The sequence below is a fragment of the Lynx rufus genome, unplaced genomic scaffold (assembly GCF_022079265.1).
Source record: "Lynx rufus isolate CCGP_SWC_20201006 ecotype Redwood Valley unplaced genomic scaffold, mLynRuf1.p SCAF_3, whole genome shotgun sequence".
NCBI classification, from domain to species: domain Eukaryota; kingdom Metazoa; phylum Chordata; class Mammalia; order Carnivora; family Felidae; genus Lynx; species Lynx rufus.
Genome location: NW_025814845.1, coordinates 30,222,328 through 30,243,416, shown reverse-complemented (window position 1 = coordinate 30,243,416; position 21,089 = coordinate 30,222,328). Strand labels below are relative to the sequence as shown.

Below are 21,089 nucleotides of genomic sequence, written 5' to 3'. Positions count from 1 at the left end.
ACTTTGAATGCCATACTTTGCCAAAAATTTTAAACAGATTTTCTTTAATGATTTAGTATTCAGCATTTACTGTGCCTGGTTTTTGTTAGGAATAATAAAGATTGCAAAGTTATTGCCCTCTAATTGAATTTACTGGTCTTTATAAAGAGTCATATATAAGGGGTGCCTGGGTGGCCCAGTTGGTTAAGCTCAGATCATGATCTCACAGTTTGTGAGTTCAAACCCCGCATCAAGCTGTCTGCTGTCAGTGCAGGGCCAGCTTCAGATCTTCTGTCCCCCTCTATCTCTGCCCCTCCCTCTTCCTCGCTCTCTCTCTCTCTCTCTAAAATAAACATTTAAAGATATAATGAAATAAAATTTCAAAAAATAATCGTATGTGAGCTCTTGAATTTAAATTTACTTTATTGTTGGGGCGCCTGGGTGGCGCAGTCGGTTAAGCGTCCGACTTCAGCCAGGTCACGATCTCGCGGTCCGTGAGTTCGAGCGCCGCGTCAGGCTCTGTGCTGCCAGCTCAGAGCCTGGAGCCTGCTTCGGATTCTGTGTCTCCCTCTCTCTCTGCCCCTCCCCCGTTCATGCTCTGTCTCTCTCTGTCCCAAAAATAAATAAACGTTGAAAAAAAAAAAATTTACTTTATTGTTGACCTAAGGCTATCGTGATAAGAATAGTACCCAGATATAATCTTCATACAATAACTATCCCATGAACAAGGATTAAATTGTTGTGTGGCACCTGGCTGGCTCATTCAGTAGAGCCTTCAACTATGGCTCTCAGGGGACTCTGGATCTCAGGGTCATGGGTTTAAGCCCCACGTTGGGCATGAAGCCTACTTTATTAAAAAAAAAGAGAGAGAAAGAGAGATGGGGCACCTGGGTGGCTCAGCTGGTTAAGCATCCAAGTCTTGGTTTTGGCTCAGGTCATGATTTCGTGTTTCATGAGATCAAGCCAACTTTTTTTTTTTTTTTTAAATAAAAAACATAAAGGGACTCCTGGGTGGCTCAGTCAGTTGAATATCTGATTTGGCTCAGGTCATGATCTCATGGTTGGTGGGGCGGGGTCTGCTTGGGATTCTCTCTCTCTGCTTCTCCCCCTCCCATCCCCACTCCCCACCCCCATCTCTCTCTCTCTCAAAATAAATAAACTTTAAACAAAATAAAAAATAAAAAGAATTAAATTGCTGTTTGTCACTATACCTAACTTTAGTTGTTTTTGTTTTGATATCTGAAACTTAGTGTTTTTAGCCTTCTTAAAAAGAACTAGTTTTTTCTGGTTTCAGTGAACAGCTTTTCTCATTTCCTTTTCTTTTTTTTTTTTTTTAATTTTTTTTAATGTTTATTCATTTTTTGATAGAGTATGAGCAGGGGAGGGGCAGAGAGAGAGGGAGACACAGAATCAGAAGCAGGCTCCAGGCTGTCAGCACAGAGCTGGATGTGGGGCTCGAACTCACAGACTGCAAGATCATGACCTGAGCTGAAGTCGGACGCTCAACCAACTGAGCCACCCAGGCGCCCCTCTCATTTCCTTTTCTAATATGTTGCTTTTAATCTGGTATAAATTCAAACACTAGAAAACTAGGCATATTAAGATCATGAGCCTAGTGAGGCTATAGTATATCTTCATGAATAAAGTGAATGAACTTTGGTGCCTAGGCTTTGTAACGATTCTTGTAGCTGCATAAAAGCCTTTGTGGGGGGAAAAAAATGAAGGGAGGAAAGAAAAAAAGATAATAACTTTGCCTGGAACACATGCCAAAATTGTGACTTCTTTATAGGCACATTTAAGGGGCGCCTGGGTGGCTCAGTCAGTGAAGCGGCCGACTTCGGCTCAGGTCACGATCTCGCGGTCCGTGAGTTCGAGCCCCGCGTCGGGCTCTGTGCTGACCACTCAGAGCCTGGAGCCTTCTTCAGATTCTGTGTCTCCCTCTCTCTCTGACCCTCCCCCGTTCATGCTCTGTCTCTCTTGGTCTCAAAAATAAATAAAGGTTAAAAAAAAAATTATAGGCACATTTAAGCCATCTGTTCTTTCTTGTGACACTAGTATGAAGGTAAACTTAGAAAAGAAAAAATAATTTTTAAGTGATATTACTTAACAAATTAATAGACTTCAAGGCACCTGAGTGTCTCAGTCAGTTGAGTGGCAGACTCTTAATTTCAGCTCAAGTCATGATCTCATGGTTTGTGAGATCTAGCCGCACATTGGGTTCTGTGCTGAAGTACACAGAGCCTGCTTCTGATTCTCTCTTCCTCTCTCTCTGCCCCTCTCCAGTTCATGTTCACTCTCTCTCAAAATAAATAAATAAACTTGAAAAAAAATGTTTTAAATAATGAACTTCTTGGTCATAGTAAATCATTTTACTTATGTGACATCATTGTGGTTTATTTGTGCGCTGTTCCCCAGGATATTTAACAGAAGCATGAAAGGATTCTTAAGTTCTGTGTAGATAAAACTTTCAGGAGTCCATCAGTGTCCACATTAGGTGGACAATTCACTGAATGATATTTTGACAGTATATATACCTATGTGATTTGGACAGTCTTATGGTTCTAAGAAACACAATAGTAGTTTTTTTTTTAATTTTTTTTAATGTTTTATTTATTTTTGAGACAGAGCGAGACAGATCATGAATGGGGGAGGGTCAGAGAGAGAGGGAGACACAGAATCTGAAGCAGGTTCCAGGCTCTGAGCTGTCAGCACAGAGCCCGACGCGGGGCTCGAACTCACGGACCATGAGATCATGACCTAAGCCGAAGTCAGATGCTTAACCGACTGAGCCACCCAGGCGCCCCAAGAAACACAATAGTTTTAATTCAAGTGGCAGATTTTTTTCAACGAGGGTAACTTTCTTGAGATCCAGGGTGGAGTGATTTTAGTGAATATTAAGTGCCTAAAATATGCTCTGTACCATTTTGGATGTTTTGGGATCCCAAAAGAAGTCGATTTTATAATAGAGTAGAGAAAGTAGTTCAGTTAATAAACTGGAGCCTTGTTTGCCCTGGACTGTATGAAAAAAAAAAAATAGTGTGTTTTATTTAAAATATGATTTAAGTAATTGAGTTCTGATATTTGCTAGTTCTTAATGTGCCATTGAGTTAAAGCTAGACTTAATGATGTAGTTCATTTAATATGCTTTATTTGTTTTTTTTTTTTTTCAACGTTTTTTATTTATTTTTGGGACACAGAGAGACAGAGCATGAACGGGGGAGGGGCAGAGAGAGAGGGAGACACAGAATCGGAAACAGGCTCCAGGCTCGGAGCCATCAGCCCAGAGCCCGACGCGGGGCTCAAACTCCCGGACCGCGAGAGATCGTGACCTGGCCGAAGTCGGACGCCTAACCGACTGCGCCACCCAGGCGCCCCTAATATGCTTTATTTGAACAACTGATATATATATGTTAGCCCAAATGTAATTGTTATTGTAAGGCACAATGCCTGAGAAGTCTTATTTGGACGGTAAAAATAGACATATTCACTTTAATTTTTTTTTTTTTTTGATAGGACTTCTGTAATGACAAGAGTTATATTTCAGAAGAGACCAGAGTGCTTCTGTTAACAGGAAAGGTATTATGTAGTAGATAATTTGGAAATCTTTATTGCATGGGTATATTACTTCTGCTATTCTTAGAAATAACCTTTAAATATCCCATGGATTTTTATGTTCCTGATTCTTAGGGATCATATTGTGAATTATAGCATCTAAGGCATTTGTACTCTCAGGCTTTCTTCTGCCATAAATGACCCTTTTGAATTACGGCCTTGTGTTCTCATCAGTACTTAGTAGGCTTCAAGTTACTTAGAATCCACAAAGCAGATTTTCTTGAAAAGTGTCATAATAAATTTAGATATGTAAGATTGAAAGAAATAATTTTAAAGTACTAATGAGTTAGACAATTAATATTCTATAAAAGTAGCATGACACCTAACATAAAAGAGCAAGAGAAATTTAACTTTTGAGAAAAACAGTGCCTAAACTACTACTATATACATTTAATTGTTTATTCGTAAGATATTTTATTATGTCTTATTTATTATGTACTTCGCATTGTTTCAGGGGCACTTTTCATTTTGATTGAGCAATAAGGAATAATTAATTGCCTGGTTATTTTTAAGTAGAAGTAATGCTTGTGACTTGTATTCAGACAAACCCAATTTTGCAAAATTATCATTTCTAATAAATTTAGGATTTAACTTTCCAAAGTAACAACAATTCCGTGGCTTAAGCTAAACAGTTTCTTTTACATGTGTCTAAATTTATATGAATTCCTTATAGTAAGGTATAAAATAACATGCATATGTGTAACTTTTAGCCAAAACCTGCTGGAGTACTAGGTGCAGTAAACAAGCCTTTATCAGCAACAGGAAGAAAACCATATGTTAGAAGCACCGGAGCTGAGACTGGAAGCAACATTAATGTAAATTCAGAGCTGAACCCTTCAACCGGAAACCGATCAAGGCAAGTTTTTTTCTCCAGTTGTTTGTGTTAGTATCACTCACTAATTGGTTCATCTTTTAAAAGTTTGTTTTTTTTTTTTTTTAACGTTTATATATTTTTTGAGAGACAGAGCACGAGTGGGGGAGGGGCAGAGAGAGAGGAAGACACAGAATCCGAAGCAGGCTCCAGGCTCTGATACTTGGTTGATCTTTTAATTTTTACCTAAAGCACTATATCACAAAAATGGACTTTAAGAAACATTTGGGTATAAAATAATGGCACTAATGGGGCGCCTGGGAGGCGCAGTTGGTTAAGCATCCGACTTCAGCAGGTCACGATCTCGCGGTCTGTGAGTTCGAGCCCCGCGTCGGGCTCTGTGCTGATGGCTCAGAGCCTGGAGCCTGTTTCCGATTCTGTGTCTCCCTCTCTCTCTGCCCCTCCCCCGTTCATGCTCTGTCTCTCTCTGTCCCAAAAATAAATAAACGTTGAAAAAAAAATTTTTTTTTTTAAATAAATAAAATAATGGCACTGAGTTTCAGTATAATTAATGATGGAAATTCAGTGTATTATTACCTTGTGAAACCATATAACATTCTAAGTGTAAAAAAGTTAAATGGAACAAATGTAAGAATTTCTAATATATTATTACTAATGTATATGGAAATGTTTATATAAGAAAACACAGGAAAACTATGAATATATAACCGTTAAATAAATTGAATTTTTATGCTTTTTAATTTTTAATTCAAATTAATATAGCATGGGTTAAGATAACATTGTTATGACATTTCTAAGGACTAAGAATATTCCATGCTTATTTTAACATGTCACATTTTTACCATGTTAGCTACTACATAAGAATTTCCACCAGACTCTACTCTTAAAAACACTAGAAATTGAAGCTTTTAAAGATTTGATTCTTACTCCTGAAATTTTAAGTATAAACTCAGTTGGTATTGTTTTAAACACATTTTTAGCAGTAGAACCCCGAAATATAAAGTAAATTAACATGGAACATCTGTGGTTTACAGAAATGGTGGGTCTCCAGATACCTCCCCTCTGGCCTGTTCTTCCAGCCTCCTTCCCTTGCAGAGCATTAAGAACACAGACCAGTGGGGCACCTGACTGACCCTTGATTTCGGGTTTGTAAGTTTCAGCTCCACAGTGGGTGTAGAGACTACTTAAAAATAAAACCTTAAAAAGAAAAAAAAAAAAAAAAGACTGGAAACAACTATACTATACACTCATCTATCACTGTATTTTTGTTTTGTTTTAGGGTTTCCCACACACGAGAGAAAGTCTTAGAATAGTTTTGTTATTTCATTTCTTGATAACTAATCTTTCTTTCGGGTGGTTTTAGGCAGCCATTTGTGTCTTTCATTAGTAAGGTTAAATGGCACCAATAACACCATATAATAGACCAATAGTCTGTAACCACAGAAGATTTGAATTTTGCTAATGTTGCTTCACTTGACTGAGCTTCTGTTTCCTTATTGCTGTAGTGGGAGGGTAAACCTTCTGTCCAAGTGGTGAAATAAAGAAGCTTTGGTTTATTTTTCTTCAACAGGGAACAGAGTTCAGAGGCAGTAGAAACTGGAGTTAGTGAAAATGAAGAGAACCCTGTGAGAATTATTTCTGTCACTCCTGTAAAGAATATTGATCCGGTAAAGAATAAGGTAAATTTTAAAATTTAACAAGTGGATTTCTCCCAGAGATTCTTATTACAGTTTAATGGTAGAGGTTAAAAAACCCACACTGGACAAGTTAATATATACTACATATTCTACATTTTATATACCACCTCTTGGCTATATTTATTGTGCTTCACTCTCCAGAAAATGAGTCTTCCTATATCCGCTTATTTCAAGAGTTTATGTGGTCACCCATAACAGTATCCTTCTCCCACACTTCTGCTCTCAAAACTTGAAAGACTAGGAATTGAGAGTTTTTGAGATCTTACTTTCAAGAGTTTGTTGGCTCCTGTGACGAGCGTGTACATTATTAACAGCTGCATTCTTCATTGTTGACCTTATAATTAGGGCACCTAATTTTCTTTTTTTTTTTTTTTTTCTTAATGTTTTTATTTATTTTGGAGACAGAGAAAAACAGAGCATGAGCAGGGAAGGGGCAGAGAGAGAGGGAGACACAGAATCGGAAGCAGGCTCCAGGCTCTGAGCCATCAGCACAGAGTCCAATGCGGGGCTTGAACTCACAGACTGTGAGATCATGCCCTGGGCTGAAGTCGGACGCTCAACCGACTGAGCCACCCAGGCGCCCCAGGCACCTAATTTTCTTAACAGTTGTAGCAGGAGAGAAACATTGGTAGGAAAATCAGACCTGGCTCTGCCACTCACTAGCTGTGTGTTTACTTAGGCAGATTGCTTGACTTCTCTGGGCTTCCATTTAAACTGTAGAGTGAAATTGATAACTTACCTCAGTAGGAGTGGCATGGAAATACTATTGTTTGTTTTCCCACAGAATCATATTCTTCACACATTTACTTTTTATTGCCCACCATACACACATCACACACACACACACACACACACACACAGAGTATTCTTCAAATGTTTTAGGAATCCCTCTCAGGTACATAAAATACAGGGCTGTACAGTTATTCCACAATAAGTGAACTATCCCACTCAAGCTGAATAGATGAGGATGCATTTTTAGATCAGTCACTATTCAACCTCTTCCTATTTATTATCAGAACTTCAGTTTTTCAGTAGATTCAGATAACAGGGAGCCTCTCACTGTCAGAACTCTTGGAATTCAGAAGCCAACAGACTTAAGTATTGTGGAGTTCTTGTTAGAATTAAACAGTCTTGAGACTTACATGCAAAAGTGCATATTGCCACAGACATCCATTTAAACATACTTACCATGTGTATTAAGAGGTGGTATAGGAATAAATATTTATTTTTAAGTTTATTTATTTATTTTTGAGAGAAGGAGAGAGGGCACAAGTGGGGAAGGAGCAGAGAGAGAGAGGGAGACAGAATCTGAAGCAGGCTCTGAGATGCCAGCGCAGAACCCGACACAGAGCTCGAACTCACGAACTGTGAGATCATGACCTGAGCTGAAGTTGAACACTTAAGCAATGAATCACCCAGGCGCCCCAACATCAAATTCTGTGTAAGATACAAATTGATGTTATATGTCGATTATACTTTATAATGGAAAAAGATAGGGTTGCCTGGGTGGCTCAGTTGGTTAAATGTCCAACTTCCGCTCAGGTCATGATCTCATGGTTCACGGGTTCAAGCTCGCGTCAAGCTCTCTCTTGTCACCACAGAGCCCGCTTCAGATCCTCTGCCCCTCTCCCACTTGCATGAGCATGTGTGCTCTCAAAAATAAATGAACATTTAGGGGCGCCTGGGTGCCCTATCAGTTAAGCATCCAACTCTTGATTTCAGCTCAGTTCATGATCTCACAGTTCATGAGTTCAAGCCCCACATCAGGCTCCACACTGGCAGTGCAGAGCCTGCTTGGGATTGTCTCTCTCCCTTTCTCTGCCCCTTCTCTCTCTCTCTGTCTCTGTCTCTCTCTTTCTTTCTATCTCTCAAAATAAATCTTAAAAAAATTTTTTAATAAACATTTTTTAAAAATAGAAACAGTAAACAACATTTAAATTCTAATTTTTGAGAAGCCAAAATGTTACTTTCTAATTAATCTATGATGCTATATTGTTCCAAACCCTTATTTTAACTTTTTCACACTTCCAAAGAATGTTTTAACAAACTTGCTGTCACCTTGAACACACAGGGCTTGTATTTTGACAAAACTTAATCACCTACCAGTCAGATCTCCCATAAGTTGATGTTATTTCTTTCCGGGGGGTCTGAGTCAAAAGTCTTGTAGTCTCAAAAAACTATCTTGTTGGTATACTAAAAGAAGATAAAGATCTAAGAGAGTGTTTCTTGCTAACCCAATTTTTTAAAGAAATTAATGCATAAACCAATTTATTATGTATATAAAAATTATCCAGCAAACTATGCATGTCAACAAATCAGGACATTTTCTCCTGTTATTTACTCTGAGAGGCAAATCAAATTATAATATGAAAGATGAGTAAGGGAGGTAGTTAAAAGAAGCAAGACTCATCCCATGGATTCAGGCAGGCGATGCTGCCGGTATTCCTCTTTAGGAGTCTTCATTTTCTGTATACCTATGGCTGACCAATGGATTTCCTCTTTCATTTGCCTTTTATATGAGTTCTTTAGACATATGCACATAATGTTCATAAATATGTAAATACAGTGATGTAGAGAGTCATATAGTTATGAGAGAGGGTACAGGATGGCAGAGAGAGGGGGAGATAGAGAATCCCAAGCAGGCTGTGCACCAGCAGCACAGAGCCCAGTGTGGCATTCAGACTCACAGACCGTGATATCATGACCTGAGCCAAAATCAAGAACCAGTCTCTTAACCAATTGAGCCACCAGGTGCCCCAAGTCGCGTACATGATTTTTAATGCAGTATTTGTTTCCTTTTAAAAAGCCTAATCTTTGTTAATTTTTTTGTCTTATCATTTTCATGTGTGTGTATATACATTAAATATTTCCCCTTTTTTTGCCACTACAATGTTGCCTTAAATAGTAAATGTGCATTAAATATATACTGATAGTTTTATTTCTATGGGCTTAATTCCTAGCAGTGGGATTGCTGAGTCAAAGAGTAAAGTGTATTATAGATTAGATATTTCCATATTGCTTCCTTGAAAAAGTGGAACACTTGACATTGCTACCCAGCAGGGTGTTGACCCAACTCAACTTCTCATGCTGTAGTAGTTTTAACCTTGTTAGTATTCTTGCTCTCTTCCAGTCCAGTCACCATATAGCAGCCAATTTGATCTTTTTAAAATGTAATTTGAATTATGTTTGTCCTGTCTTGAAAGTCCTTCAGTGACTTTCATTAGCACTTAGAATGAAATCAAATTTCTTAACCTGTCCTGTAAGGCATTCATGATCTGGTCCATGCTTGCTTCTCCTACCTTGTCCCGTACCACTCTCCCATCACTCCTTATGGTCCAAGTTCCTTATATCTTCCAAGCTCTTTCCCTCTTTTCTCTGTGTACAATCCTTCACTTTTCACTTGATGAATGTCCTGCTTTGATACTGTTTTAAAAATATTCCTGGGGTGGGGTGCTTGGGTGGCCCAGTTGGTTAAGTGTCTGACTTTGTCTCAGGTTGTGATCTCATGGTTTGTGAGTTTGAGCCCTGCATCAGGCCCTCTGCTCTCAGCACAGATCTTGCTTCAAATCCTCTGCCCCTCTCTCTCTGCCTCTCCCTCACTCCCTCTCTCTCTCTCTTTCAAAAATAAAAAATAAAATACATTTTAAAATGGGAGTTTATTACTTTAACATTTTAGAGGATTTAATATATATATTTGGTAAACAAAAAAAAATTTTTTTCAGAAAAAAGTAGGTTAAGGATTGCAGCAAAAATGACAAAAATTAGAATGTGTAAGTGGAGTGAGAAATTGAAGAACTTCATGGCACAGAACTACAGAAATTTGATGCATCATAAAGAAAATAGCATATTCGGGGCACCTGGGTGGCTCAGTCGGTTGAGCGTCCGGCTTCGGCTCAGGTCATGATCTCCGTCTGTGAGTTTGAGCCCCGCGTCGGGCTCTGTGCTGATAGCTCAGAGCCTGGAGCCTGCTTCAGATTCTGTGTCCCCCTCTCTCTCTGCCTCTCCCCCACTCATGCTCTGTCTCTCTCTGTCTCAGAAATAAACAAACATTAAAAAAAAATTAAAAAGAAAATAACATTCAATTATGAAAACATGCTTTCCTTTTTAAAAAGTGATAAATTTAGAATATACCATTGATTGGGGTACCTGGGTGGCTCAGTCAGTTAAGTGGCCGACTAGGGCTCAGGTCATGACTAGCAGTTTTTGAGTTCAGGCCCTGCCTTGGGCTCTCTACTCTCCATGCAGAGCCCGCTTTGAATCCTCTGTCTTCCTCTTTCTGTGCCCCTTCCTCCACTCATATTCTCTCTGTCTCTCTCTCCCTCCCCCTTCCCCCCTCTCTCTCTCCCTCTCAAAAATAACATTAAAAGGGGGAGGGGCGCCTGAGTGGCTCAGTCAGCTCAAGTCTCAGGGTTCATGGGTTGGAGCCCCACATCCGGCTCCATGCTGAGAGCATGGAGCCAGCTTGGGATTCTTTTTCTCCCCCTCTCTCCCCCTCTCCCCCACTCAAATAAACAAACAAACAAACTTAAGAAAAAAAACAAAAAACATACCAAGTTAAAAAGACCTTTTTGGGGCACCTGGGTGGCTTAGTTAAGTATCCGACTTCAGCTCAGGTCATGATCTCCTGGTCCGTGAGTTCGGACCCTGCACTGGGCTATATGCTGACAGCTCAGAGCCTGGACCCTGCTTCAGGTTCTGTGTCTCACACTCTCTCTACCCCTACCCGACTCATGTTTGCAAGTGCGCGCGCACTCTCTCTCTCTCTCTCTCTCTCTAATAAATGTTAAAAAGGAAAAAATTTTTAAGAAGACCTTTTCCTTTAGAATGAGGGTGATAGCAAAACCAAGTAGATTTTCTCCGCTTTATATATACCATCTGTGCATATTATTTAATAAGCATTTATTGTGTACAGTATATGTGCCAAGTACCATGGTGGGCACTGCTCTCAGGCCCTGCCCTCAAGGAGTTTACATTCCTCAAGGGATATAAGCAATAGATTAGAAGCCTTGGAATTAAGAGTGGCTTAGTTGATGAAGTGTCCAACTCTTGATCTCAGCTCAGGTCTTGATCTCAGGGTGGTGAGTTTGGGCCCCACATTGGCCTTCACACTGGGTATGGAACTTACTTAAAAAAAAAAGCCATAAGGGGCGCCTGGGTGGCGCAGTCGGTTAAGCGTCCGACTTCAGCCAGGTCACAATCTCGCGGTCCGTGAGTTCGAGCCCCGCGTCGGGCTCTGGGCTGATGGCTCAGAGCCTGGAGCCTGTTTCCGATTCTGTGTCTCCCTCTCTCTCTGCCCCTCCCCCGTTCATGCTCTGTCTCTCTCTGTCCCAAAAATAAATAAACGTTGAAAAAAAAAAAATTAAAAAAAAAAAAAGCCATGGAATTCCAGCTCCTTTTGAATATTTTCAAAATACTTCTTTCTAGTATAGATCATTGCTATTTAAGGAACTTGTGTTTATAGAATTGTTTTGTGCTCTTTTAGGAAATTAATTCTGATCAGACTACCCAGGGCAACATCAGCAGTGACCGAGGAAAGAAAAGAACAGTAACCGCAGCTGGTGCAGAGAATATTCAACAAAAAACAGATGAGAAAGTAGATGAATCAGGACCACCTGCCCCTTCAAAACCCAGGAGAGGACGTCGACCGAAGTCTGAATCTCAGGGCAATGCAACCAAAAATGATGATATAAATAAACCTCTTGGCAAAGGAAGAAAGAGAGCTGCAGTCAGTCAGGAAAGCCCTGGGGGTCTGGAAGCAGGTAATGCCAAAGCACCCAAACTGCAAGACATAGCCAAAAAGGCAACACCAGCAGAGAGACAAATTGACTTACAAAGGTAATGTACACCATTCTTTCTGAACTTTGAGTTTAGACATTTTATTTTATTCTTAGTATGTGCCAATCACCCCCAAACACCTAGGCACTTGGGAATGAAAACTGCCCTTGGTTTTCCTGAGTAGGTTATAATGGCATTTGCTCTTACCTCATAACCTCCAGGATACCAATTTGAAGAGAGATCTCCTTTTTCCCTTTGGTTAATTTTTTAAAATTATTTTTGGGGCGCCTGGGTGGCTCGGTCGGTTGGGCGGCCAACTTCGGCTCAGGTCATGATCTCGCGGTCTGTGAGTTTGAGCCCCGCATCGGGCTCTGTGCTGACAGCTCAGAGCCTGGAGCCTGTTTCAGATTCTGTGTCTCCCTCTCTCTCTGCCCCTCTCCTGCTGGCGCTCTGTCTCTCTCTGTCTCAAAAATAAACGTTAAAAAAAGAATTATTTTTATCTTTTTTTTTTTTTTTAATGTTTATTTTATTTTTGAGAGAGAGAGAGCATGTGCGTAGGGGGGCGGAAGAGGGGGTGGGAGACAGAAGATCCAAAGCAGGCTGCACACTGACAGCAGAGAGCTCGATGTGGCACTTGAACCTACGAACCGTGAGATGACCTGAGCCGAAGTTGATGCTTTGTTGTTTTTTTTTTATAAGTTTATTTATTTTGAGAGAGAGAGAAACAGTGTGAGTGGGGGAGGGGTGGAGAGAGAGACAGAGACTCTCAAGCAGGCTCTCTGCTGCTAGCACAGAGCCTGAGGCTGGGCTTGAACCCACAAAACCATGAGATCATGGCCTGGCCGAAATCAAGAGTCAGACACACCAGCGCTTTTTTTCTTTTTTTTTTTAATGTTTATTTATTTTGAGAGAGAGAGTGTGTGGGCAGGGGTGGGAGGACTGGCAGAGAGAGAGGGAAAGAGGGAGAATCCCAAGTAGGCTCCATACCCAGCCAGATGCAGGGCTCAGTCTTATCACCAAGAGATCGTGACCTGAGCCAAAATCAAGAATTGGATGCTTAACGGACTAAGCCAACCAGGTACACCTCCTTTGATTAATTTTTAATTAGGATATCATGTTTTAATAATTCTTGTTAGCAAGGACAATATTAAGTTTTGCTTGGTATCCTTCACATAACTACATGGGCTTTACTTAATATAAAGGGCTGCCTTTTGGGTAAAAAAAGTCTCAGAATGGAGAAGACAGAAGTCATGACACACAAACAGGTATTTCCTGCTCTTTAATTCCTCTTGTTACAATTAATTTTAATATAAGTCAACAACTTACCTTTTCCTTCACTTTCCACTGAAACAACCTCACTCTCACTGAAACAGCTGTTCATCTTTGCTCATTCTTGGGCTGGGACTTCAGCTTTTCTCCCCTGTAATGGTGGTGTTTCAGCTGGAGTTCCAAAAGTTGGCTCCTTTCATATTTGGTGTCCTGTTAGAACTTAGCCCTACCCCCCCCCCTTCTTTTTTCCTTGTATACTGGTACCTAACTCAGCTCCCCTTGAATTAGACTGTAAGCTTCTTAATTCCTTCTAGGAAAGAAACAGTTTTGATCATCTCAGGATACCCTACCATCCTGCTTCAGTATTTTCATAAAGTACCGTATTGCCTGCAGCATGTGTGTTTACAAGTACATTTTTTAAGTTACCATTCATGAAATTTGAAGTTTGGAGCTGTTAAATTTTCCTATATTTTATCTGCCTCTAGATAGCATCTCATAGTAGCAGATCCAGGCCCAAACCTGATCTAAGTAATGAGTGTTTCTCCTACTCCTTTTTAGTTTTATGGACTAATAAATACAGTAATGAAAGATACTGGGGGCAAATTTAGCATTTTTCTCCTCAGATCTGCACCTTTGACCTAGAACATGTTTATAACCTCAGCCTCCTCTTTGACATCAGTAAGACAGTATAATAATACGTTCTTCAAAGGACTGTCCTAAAAATTAAATAGATTAATAAGCATAAAGTACTTAGCAAAGTGCCTTTCATAGTGAGTAAATGCTCAGTAATTGTTGTAACCATTTTTAATTATTTAATTCTAGTTTCTCTGTCCCTTACTATACTTTTCAATCATACAAAAGTTGAACAGTTTCCCTCAAGATTGCCAAGAGTTTTCTGAAGGGTTTCTGAAATTCTGTTCTAGCTGTTCCATTACACTGTGATGTGATCATCACATCATTACATTACATCCATTACACTGTGTGTGATCATCACACACAGGCCACTTGAGCCACCTGACTTACCTGTCATTAACTATCCTTTTGCCTTCTAACCAAAACATCCAGGTACATATTTAGTCCCTGAAAACACTGTCGGTAGCATCCAGACCTTGTCTCTGATTAGGGCATTATAAAACCCATTGCTACACGTATGCTGCACCATGTGTGCCCCAACATCATTAAACAAACCAACAAAAATGGCTTATTTGCCAGAGACTGGTCTTGATTTAAAAATAGTATTGAGCCTTATTCAAAAACTAAAAATGTCTTGAGTGATAAAGCACCTTAGAAATCTCAAGTATGCTGGTTAGTAGGTCACAGGGGGCATGTGTTAGCCAAAACACAGAGTTCTGTGATGATTCTGTATTCTCAGTGAAGTTAGATGGTTAAATTAGATGTTCATGATAACATTGTACTGTTAATTCAGTACAATAGATCAGGTATTTTGCACACATATTTCAGAAGCTTCTGATTGAACTGTTCACACTAACTTAGCAAAATATCGAAGTGCATTCTGAAACATTCTCCCAAGCTTCCTTTTATCTTTTCCTAAACCTAATACACAACTCTGTCCTTATATTCTGGCATTAGGACTTAAGCTTGGAATCCTGATGTACTCTTCGGTGAAACCGAACTTACTCCAGAAACTAAAGTGCTCATGATGCCCTCTTGCACAGAATTGAATCCCTTATAGGCCCATCAGTATTGCTCCTGATACTTCTCATTTGTTCTTTTAACAAATACTTAAAAGTGATAAGCATCATGCTGGGTGTTGACAATACAAATGTATCCAATATGGATAGGTTCTTGCCCTCAAAGAGTTGATTTCCTTAGCTTGTCAACTCCAGAAGAGAACAGAAAACTTTCACATTTGGTCTGTTGACTGACACAGTAAAAAGTATAAGAGTTTTTTTTGTTGTTGTTGTTGTTGTTGTTTTAGTTTACTACATAAAACAATGAAATTCCAACACATGCTACAATGTGGGTGAACCTTGAGGACATTATGCTAAGTGAAATAAGCCAGACCCCAAAGGACAAATACTGTACGATTCCATTTATATGAGGTATCTAGAACCATCACATCCACAGAGACAAAAAGAGTGGTGGTTGCCAGGGAGGAGGAAGAGGGAGTAAGTAGGCATTAGTGTTCAGTGTACAGAGTTTCGTTTGGGGAAGATGAAAACATTCTAGAAATGAAAGGCTGTGATCGTACAGCAGTGAATATACTTAATGCCATTGAACTGTGTACCTAAAGATGTAAAAATGGCAAGTGTTACGTCATAAAAATTTTACAATAAAAAAATTGCTATATAGGAATAATGATAACACTAAATAGTACTGATTATGAGCCAGGCTCATTTCTAAGCTCTTTGTTAACCTTTTAAATCTTTAGAACACCTCTATGTGGTAAGTACTGTCATCATTCCTAGGTTACAAGGAGAGGAAACCCGACATAGAGGCTCCATGTAGCTTTTGGTGTCTTTGTTTATATAAATAATGGAGCCAGGATTAAACCCAGTGTCACTCCAGAGTTTGTAACTACCATGCTATATTGTACTTCTAAGGTAAAATTAAGTCTTTGTTCTAAGGCATTACGTATACATACAAAACTTGTATAACAGAGTGCTTTAAAATACTTGTATATTGGAGCACCTGGGAGGCTGAGTCATCAGTTAAGTGTCTGACTCTTGATTTCAGCTCGGGTCATGAACCCAGGGTCATGGGATGGAGCCCCACATCAGGGCTCAGGGGCTCAGGGTGGGATTCATTCTCTCTCTCTCTCTCTCTCTTTCTCTCCCCCTCTCCCCACCCCCCCCCAAATAAAAATAATTTTTAAAAAATGTAAAAATCTGTGAGAGCAGGGGCTCCTGGATGGCTCAGTTGGTTAAGCATCCCAACTCTTGATCTCAGCTCAAGTCTTGAGTTTGTGAGTTCAAGCCCCTTGTTGGACTCCACACTGGGCATAGAGCCTTACTTAGCCTTTTTTTTATCTGTGAGAGCAGCCAGGAAGATACTGAAGACTCAGAGCTAGTACACGGAAGCTTCCTGCAGGTGCAGCAGGCAGCTTGTAGAGGATTCTTTGGTATCACATTATTAAGTTTGTATATTATAACAAATTAATAATCTCTAAGAATCAATCACTTAAGCATTACCTTTATAAAACATATATTTAGTGGAATATAAGTAAACAACTCACTTATCTTTCTCTCCCAAGTTTGGAATCATTGAGAAGGAGAAATAGTCTTAATCCTAATATGGCTGATTACAACATGGAAATCACAGGCCAGGTGGCTACTAATGTCTTGCCTCTAAATTGAACAACCACAAACCAACCAGAATGGCTCTTTTTGGAGGCAAAAAACAAATCTAGGAGAGGACAAGCCCAGCACGCTGAGCTCCTCCTACCTTACCGCCCCTCACCTATTAGATGGGTTTTTCCTCTGAAGGAGGAGTTAGGTGAGAGGAGAAGCTCTTGCTTCCAGATATCAGAATGTCTCTCCTTATTAGGGCAATAGGAGTGGTGGGGATTCAACTCCTCTAATCTCTTAACAGAATTAAGCTAAATCTTTCTCCTTGTTTTTTAGTTATACTAAAATGTAAGTCACTCAGTTCAAAAGTCAGAACTTCGCTGCTTATAAATTCATTTTGCCATAGTGTCCAGTAACTTTTCTTCTGTAATACCATTTTGAAATACTAATAACAAATTAGTTATTTCACTTTTTTTTAATGTTTATTTTAGAGAGAGAGCGAGCGAGTGCGAGCACAAGCAGGGGAGGGGCAGAGAGAGGGGAAGAGACAAAGAACCCCAAGCAGGCTCCGCACTGTCAGCACAGAGCCTAGCCCGGGGCTGGAACTCACAAACCACAAGGTGGTGACCTGAACTAAAGTCGGATGCTTAACCGACTGAGCCACCCCGGTGCCCCATGCAGTTATTTCAGATAAATAGCTCTTATTGTTTTATTATTGTAAACAAATCCACCACTGAGTAGCAGCACCTAATGACTAAAAATGAAAATTTTTTCATTGGTATTTTGTGTTTATATAGTTTATAGAAAGATTTCTTAAAACAAGCCTCAAGTGAAACATGAAAAAAAAAATTGAGATTTTTAGATAACTATAGAAATGAAATAATTCTGGTTTGGCTTATTTTCCTGTTTACATCTTTCCTAACTTTGCTTTCTTCTACTCCCATCCCCAAGGTAAAAAGAAAACTCACTTGCAAAGGGAGAAAATGAAGGCCAAACAGAAGCAGACTCCAGCTTCTGCAAAAACTTGGATTCAAAATGTCCCTGAACAGAAAATGAAGTTAACTTCAGAACACACTTTCTGCCTTGAAAACTGAAACTATTACTTCCTTTTCACATGACCACAAGTCCTTTGATGGAAATGTACAGCAGAAACTCTTGAGAGAGAGGCTAAAAGCAACTCTATCCTACCCTCCCCTCAGACTTTTCTTAGGAGAAGTCAATAATTAAGCAAATTGCTTAACACTTGGTTCCAGTTCCTGCATATCTGGAGTTTAAAGGCATAATACACCATTAATTTCCATGCTGCAGTTTTTATTTTAAAGAAAGTAACAGGATGTCCTTACACTGACACTGAAAATTCATCAATTTTAGAGCCAGGAATTCCCATGTTACACAAGAAAAAAAATAGAAGTCTACTGAATTAATTTTTTAGAAGAAAAGAAATCAGATTAAATATTTCTTTGTTTTTCCTTTTGGAAACTTTTATGTATAATTCTTTCTGCCTGCCTACTTTTCTGCAAAAATGAGATGTACAGATTTCAGTTCCCTGCTATGAAAAGTGATGTGGTGGCAATTTTATAAATGTTGCTTTCTGATTTTTATCAGAGTGAGAAAATAATTAAAATTATTATTGATTTCATATCACTTCATATTTTGATTTCCCCTCCATTTTAGTTTAATATAATTTGCAATAAATGTACATATTGTTGTTTGTTTCGTAAAGCATATCACTTTAAAATGGTTTTTACTCCTGTGATTATGTTGGAATATTTGGAATTTTAAAGGAGTAAAGACTGCCCAGCATTTGGTTTTATAATGTTTGTCACCAGATTTTTATTATTGATGTAAAGAAAAAGTCAATTTTTTAAAATAGTTGGACTTTGGCAGCTTTGTAAGGAAAGTTGGAAGTGTTCAGGATTGCTATCAATTTTCAGCATTGTGCTGTTGGGAAATAAGTATTTTGCTTTTGTCTGCCGGTCTGGGCTCAGTTTTTATGTTTATTTTAGAAGACGACTGTTGCATCAATATATTGTTTCTTGGCATATTGTTCAGCATAGGTAGTGTGTGCACTCTTTGTGTACACATCATCATATTTAAGTTTTTGCATAAAATAAATGCTTCTAGATGTCATACGGTAGTCTTTTTTAATCTTTTTATCATATTGTGAGTTTCTTTTTATGTGAAAGGGCTAAAGTCATAAAGAAACAACATGTTACAGTCAACTCTCCATTATCTATATAAAAGTGACTATGCCTCAGGTTTTGAATTTTGCAGTCATAATTTAAATCAAAATAACGAAGGCAAGTATACTACAAGAGCTAACTCAGGAGGAACTTGAAATTTGTCCTTTCTCACACGCAGAGTTGTAGCTGCCCCCCATTCTGTACTTTAGGCTCTTTCCCAGAGCCCTAACTGAATGTGTTCATTTGGTTTCCTTGCACATTCCTAGTGAGGGTTAGAGAACATTAAACGACATTTGCATTAGAACTTGGTCTTGATAGCCTCTGAGGGATGTGCAACAGTGTCAAAAAAAAGAATGATTATGTTAAATGTGAGATTTGCTGGTAATAAATGTCACTTATGATCTCCTAGATAATCAAGAGTTGGCTGTATATTGACCCAGTGAAAGATGGGTCATTCTTTCAAATATGCATGTACACACATTTAGGTATCGGATGATGGTTAGGGAACAATGGATACAAGTGATAGAAAACAGTATCTTTTAAAAGGGCAGGAAAAGCCCTCTCTTCCTTATTGCCTCTTCATAACCCTTTAGAAGGAAAGTATAAAATACTGCCTCCAACGTGCTGAATATCTATGCATAAGCATCAGAGAAGTCCCTCAAGGAAACAGTGGACATGTATATTTAGTAAGATTTTAAAGTGCTCTTAGCATCAGACAACTTGATTCTTAAGGCCACCAATCATATCACCAATAAAAAGCACACTGGTAAGGACCTTCTTTCTCCTTTTGATTACTCAGCATCACAGCCGACTAGATTATCTAGTGTTACTTCATATTTAACATAATGTAGCAGAACCATCTGCATCTGTTTGTGGCTGCTTAGATTTTTGCAGGAGAGGAGTTAGCTAAAAGGATCTGGTCCACAGGTGTATGTAAATGCCCCCCCCCCCCAATTTCATAATGTGATGCAAGCAAGTGTCTGGCACTAAGGGAAGGGAGAATAGGATGATAAGATTCAGATGCTAGGGGAGGGACATATAAGGGACATTTGTCAGTTTTCCTTTGAAAAAGGAAAGAGTTAAATCCCTTAGGAATTTGATATTCACATCTCAGAGAAACACAACACAAAGTGCAGACTTATATTTGAGAATTAATGTTAACCCTTTGTGTCTAGTTTGAAGCTTCTTGTATTTGTCTAAAACTACAAGCCAGAATTTTGTATCTCCTTTGATAAAAAGTGTGTATAATGTAAAGTAGTTTTGCATATTCTTGTGCTGCACATGGGCTGAATTTTTAAAAAAATTTTTTAAAGACTTGAAGCAGAACCTTGTAATTTGTGTAAATGATGAGTGTAAAATCCTACCATAAAATGCTAAAAATATGCATTGTTTCAAATAAAACCAAGAAATGCAGCATTATATAGTAGTGTGGAACCCTGAATATTCATGTACCCCCTGGTATGTCACAAGCTGATAAAATATCTTTGCATATTTTCTGTTTGGATTCTGGAGTCTGCATATCCTTATAAGAAATCGAATGTAATCATAACGAAATCAAATCAAACCTCCTGGCTACATACTCTGACCTACAGTGACTGAGGGAGAACATAATAGATGATAAATTCTGATAGACATTTGGGAAACTTTAGAAGTTGCTTTTTAACTTTTAAAAGTGGCCTTCCATTTATACTATGATACATCTATTGCAAATTTTGGACATGCACATTTAGTTTAAGGACTACTGGAGAACAAGCAGATTACATTAATGTATCTGGAATAAAATGCCTGGTTCTGTATTTTACTTTCAGTGAGATTATCATTCTACACTTTGATATTTGCATTGTCAAGACTTTTCTGTCTGCACCATTCATACGGATAAACTGTAGAAACTACTGGAGACCAACAAGTCTCTTAACAGCCTGACAATAGGCTTTGCTGCCTGCCTCATAATGATGGCATTGCTCACAAGAAGTTAAAAGTTGGCTATAAACCAGCAACAGTGTAGATCAACGGAAGCAAGTGTGCATAATCACACACCTCCTCAGCCTAGAAACCAGAGTTCTACATTTTTACTTCCATATCAGTAATAAACCTTTATTTCATGTCTTATTTGAAAGGCCAACAGGAACGTGTACAAGGTCTCATTTCTAAGGAATCTGGGCCAGGCTGGTGATTGGGATTTCTATTTGGGGGTATTTCTCAAATAACATTTATCAATACTGTCAACTTACAGCATTTTCCTCCTTTTTGTCCTCTAGTGACTCCTAGGAAAGACCATGCATTCTAAATAAGAGCCATTCCTTTTAGAAAACAGCACTGTATCCATTCTCCTGGGAGAAGCTTGGAAAACAATCAGTGGGGTCATTTATACATGTAAGGAGTAAGGTCCAAGTCTGGAAGCCAGTAAGAAAATTAAAGGATAAGTGGTAGCGATTTTCCTCATTATAGGTATTTGTTTAATCTGTCCAGACTAGGCACAATGCCAGAGACTGAC

The 21,089-nt window shown here is 39.0% G+C and overlaps 1 protein-coding gene across 1 annotated transcript in view; it reads left to right on the top strand.

Annotated features, from left to right (window-relative positions):
- Positions 1-20,014, top strand: part of PDS5A (PDS5 cohesin associated factor A) — a 140,467-nt gene extending 120,453 nt beyond the window's left edge. Inside the window, exons 29-33 of the mRNA XM_047090487.1 lie at positions 3,493-3,555; positions 4,302-4,447; positions 5,994-6,102; positions 11,603-11,955; positions 17,364-20,014. Of these exons, the coding sequence (XP_046946443.1) occupies positions 3,493-3,555; positions 4,302-4,447; positions 5,994-6,102; positions 11,603-11,955; positions 17,364-17,367 (675 nt within the window). The 3' untranslated portion in view covers positions 17,368-20,014. The remainder of the gene's footprint in view (positions 1-3,492; positions 3,556-4,301; positions 4,448-5,993; positions 6,103-11,602; positions 11,956-17,363) is intronic.
- Positions 20,015-21,089: the final 1,075 nt, after the last annotated feature.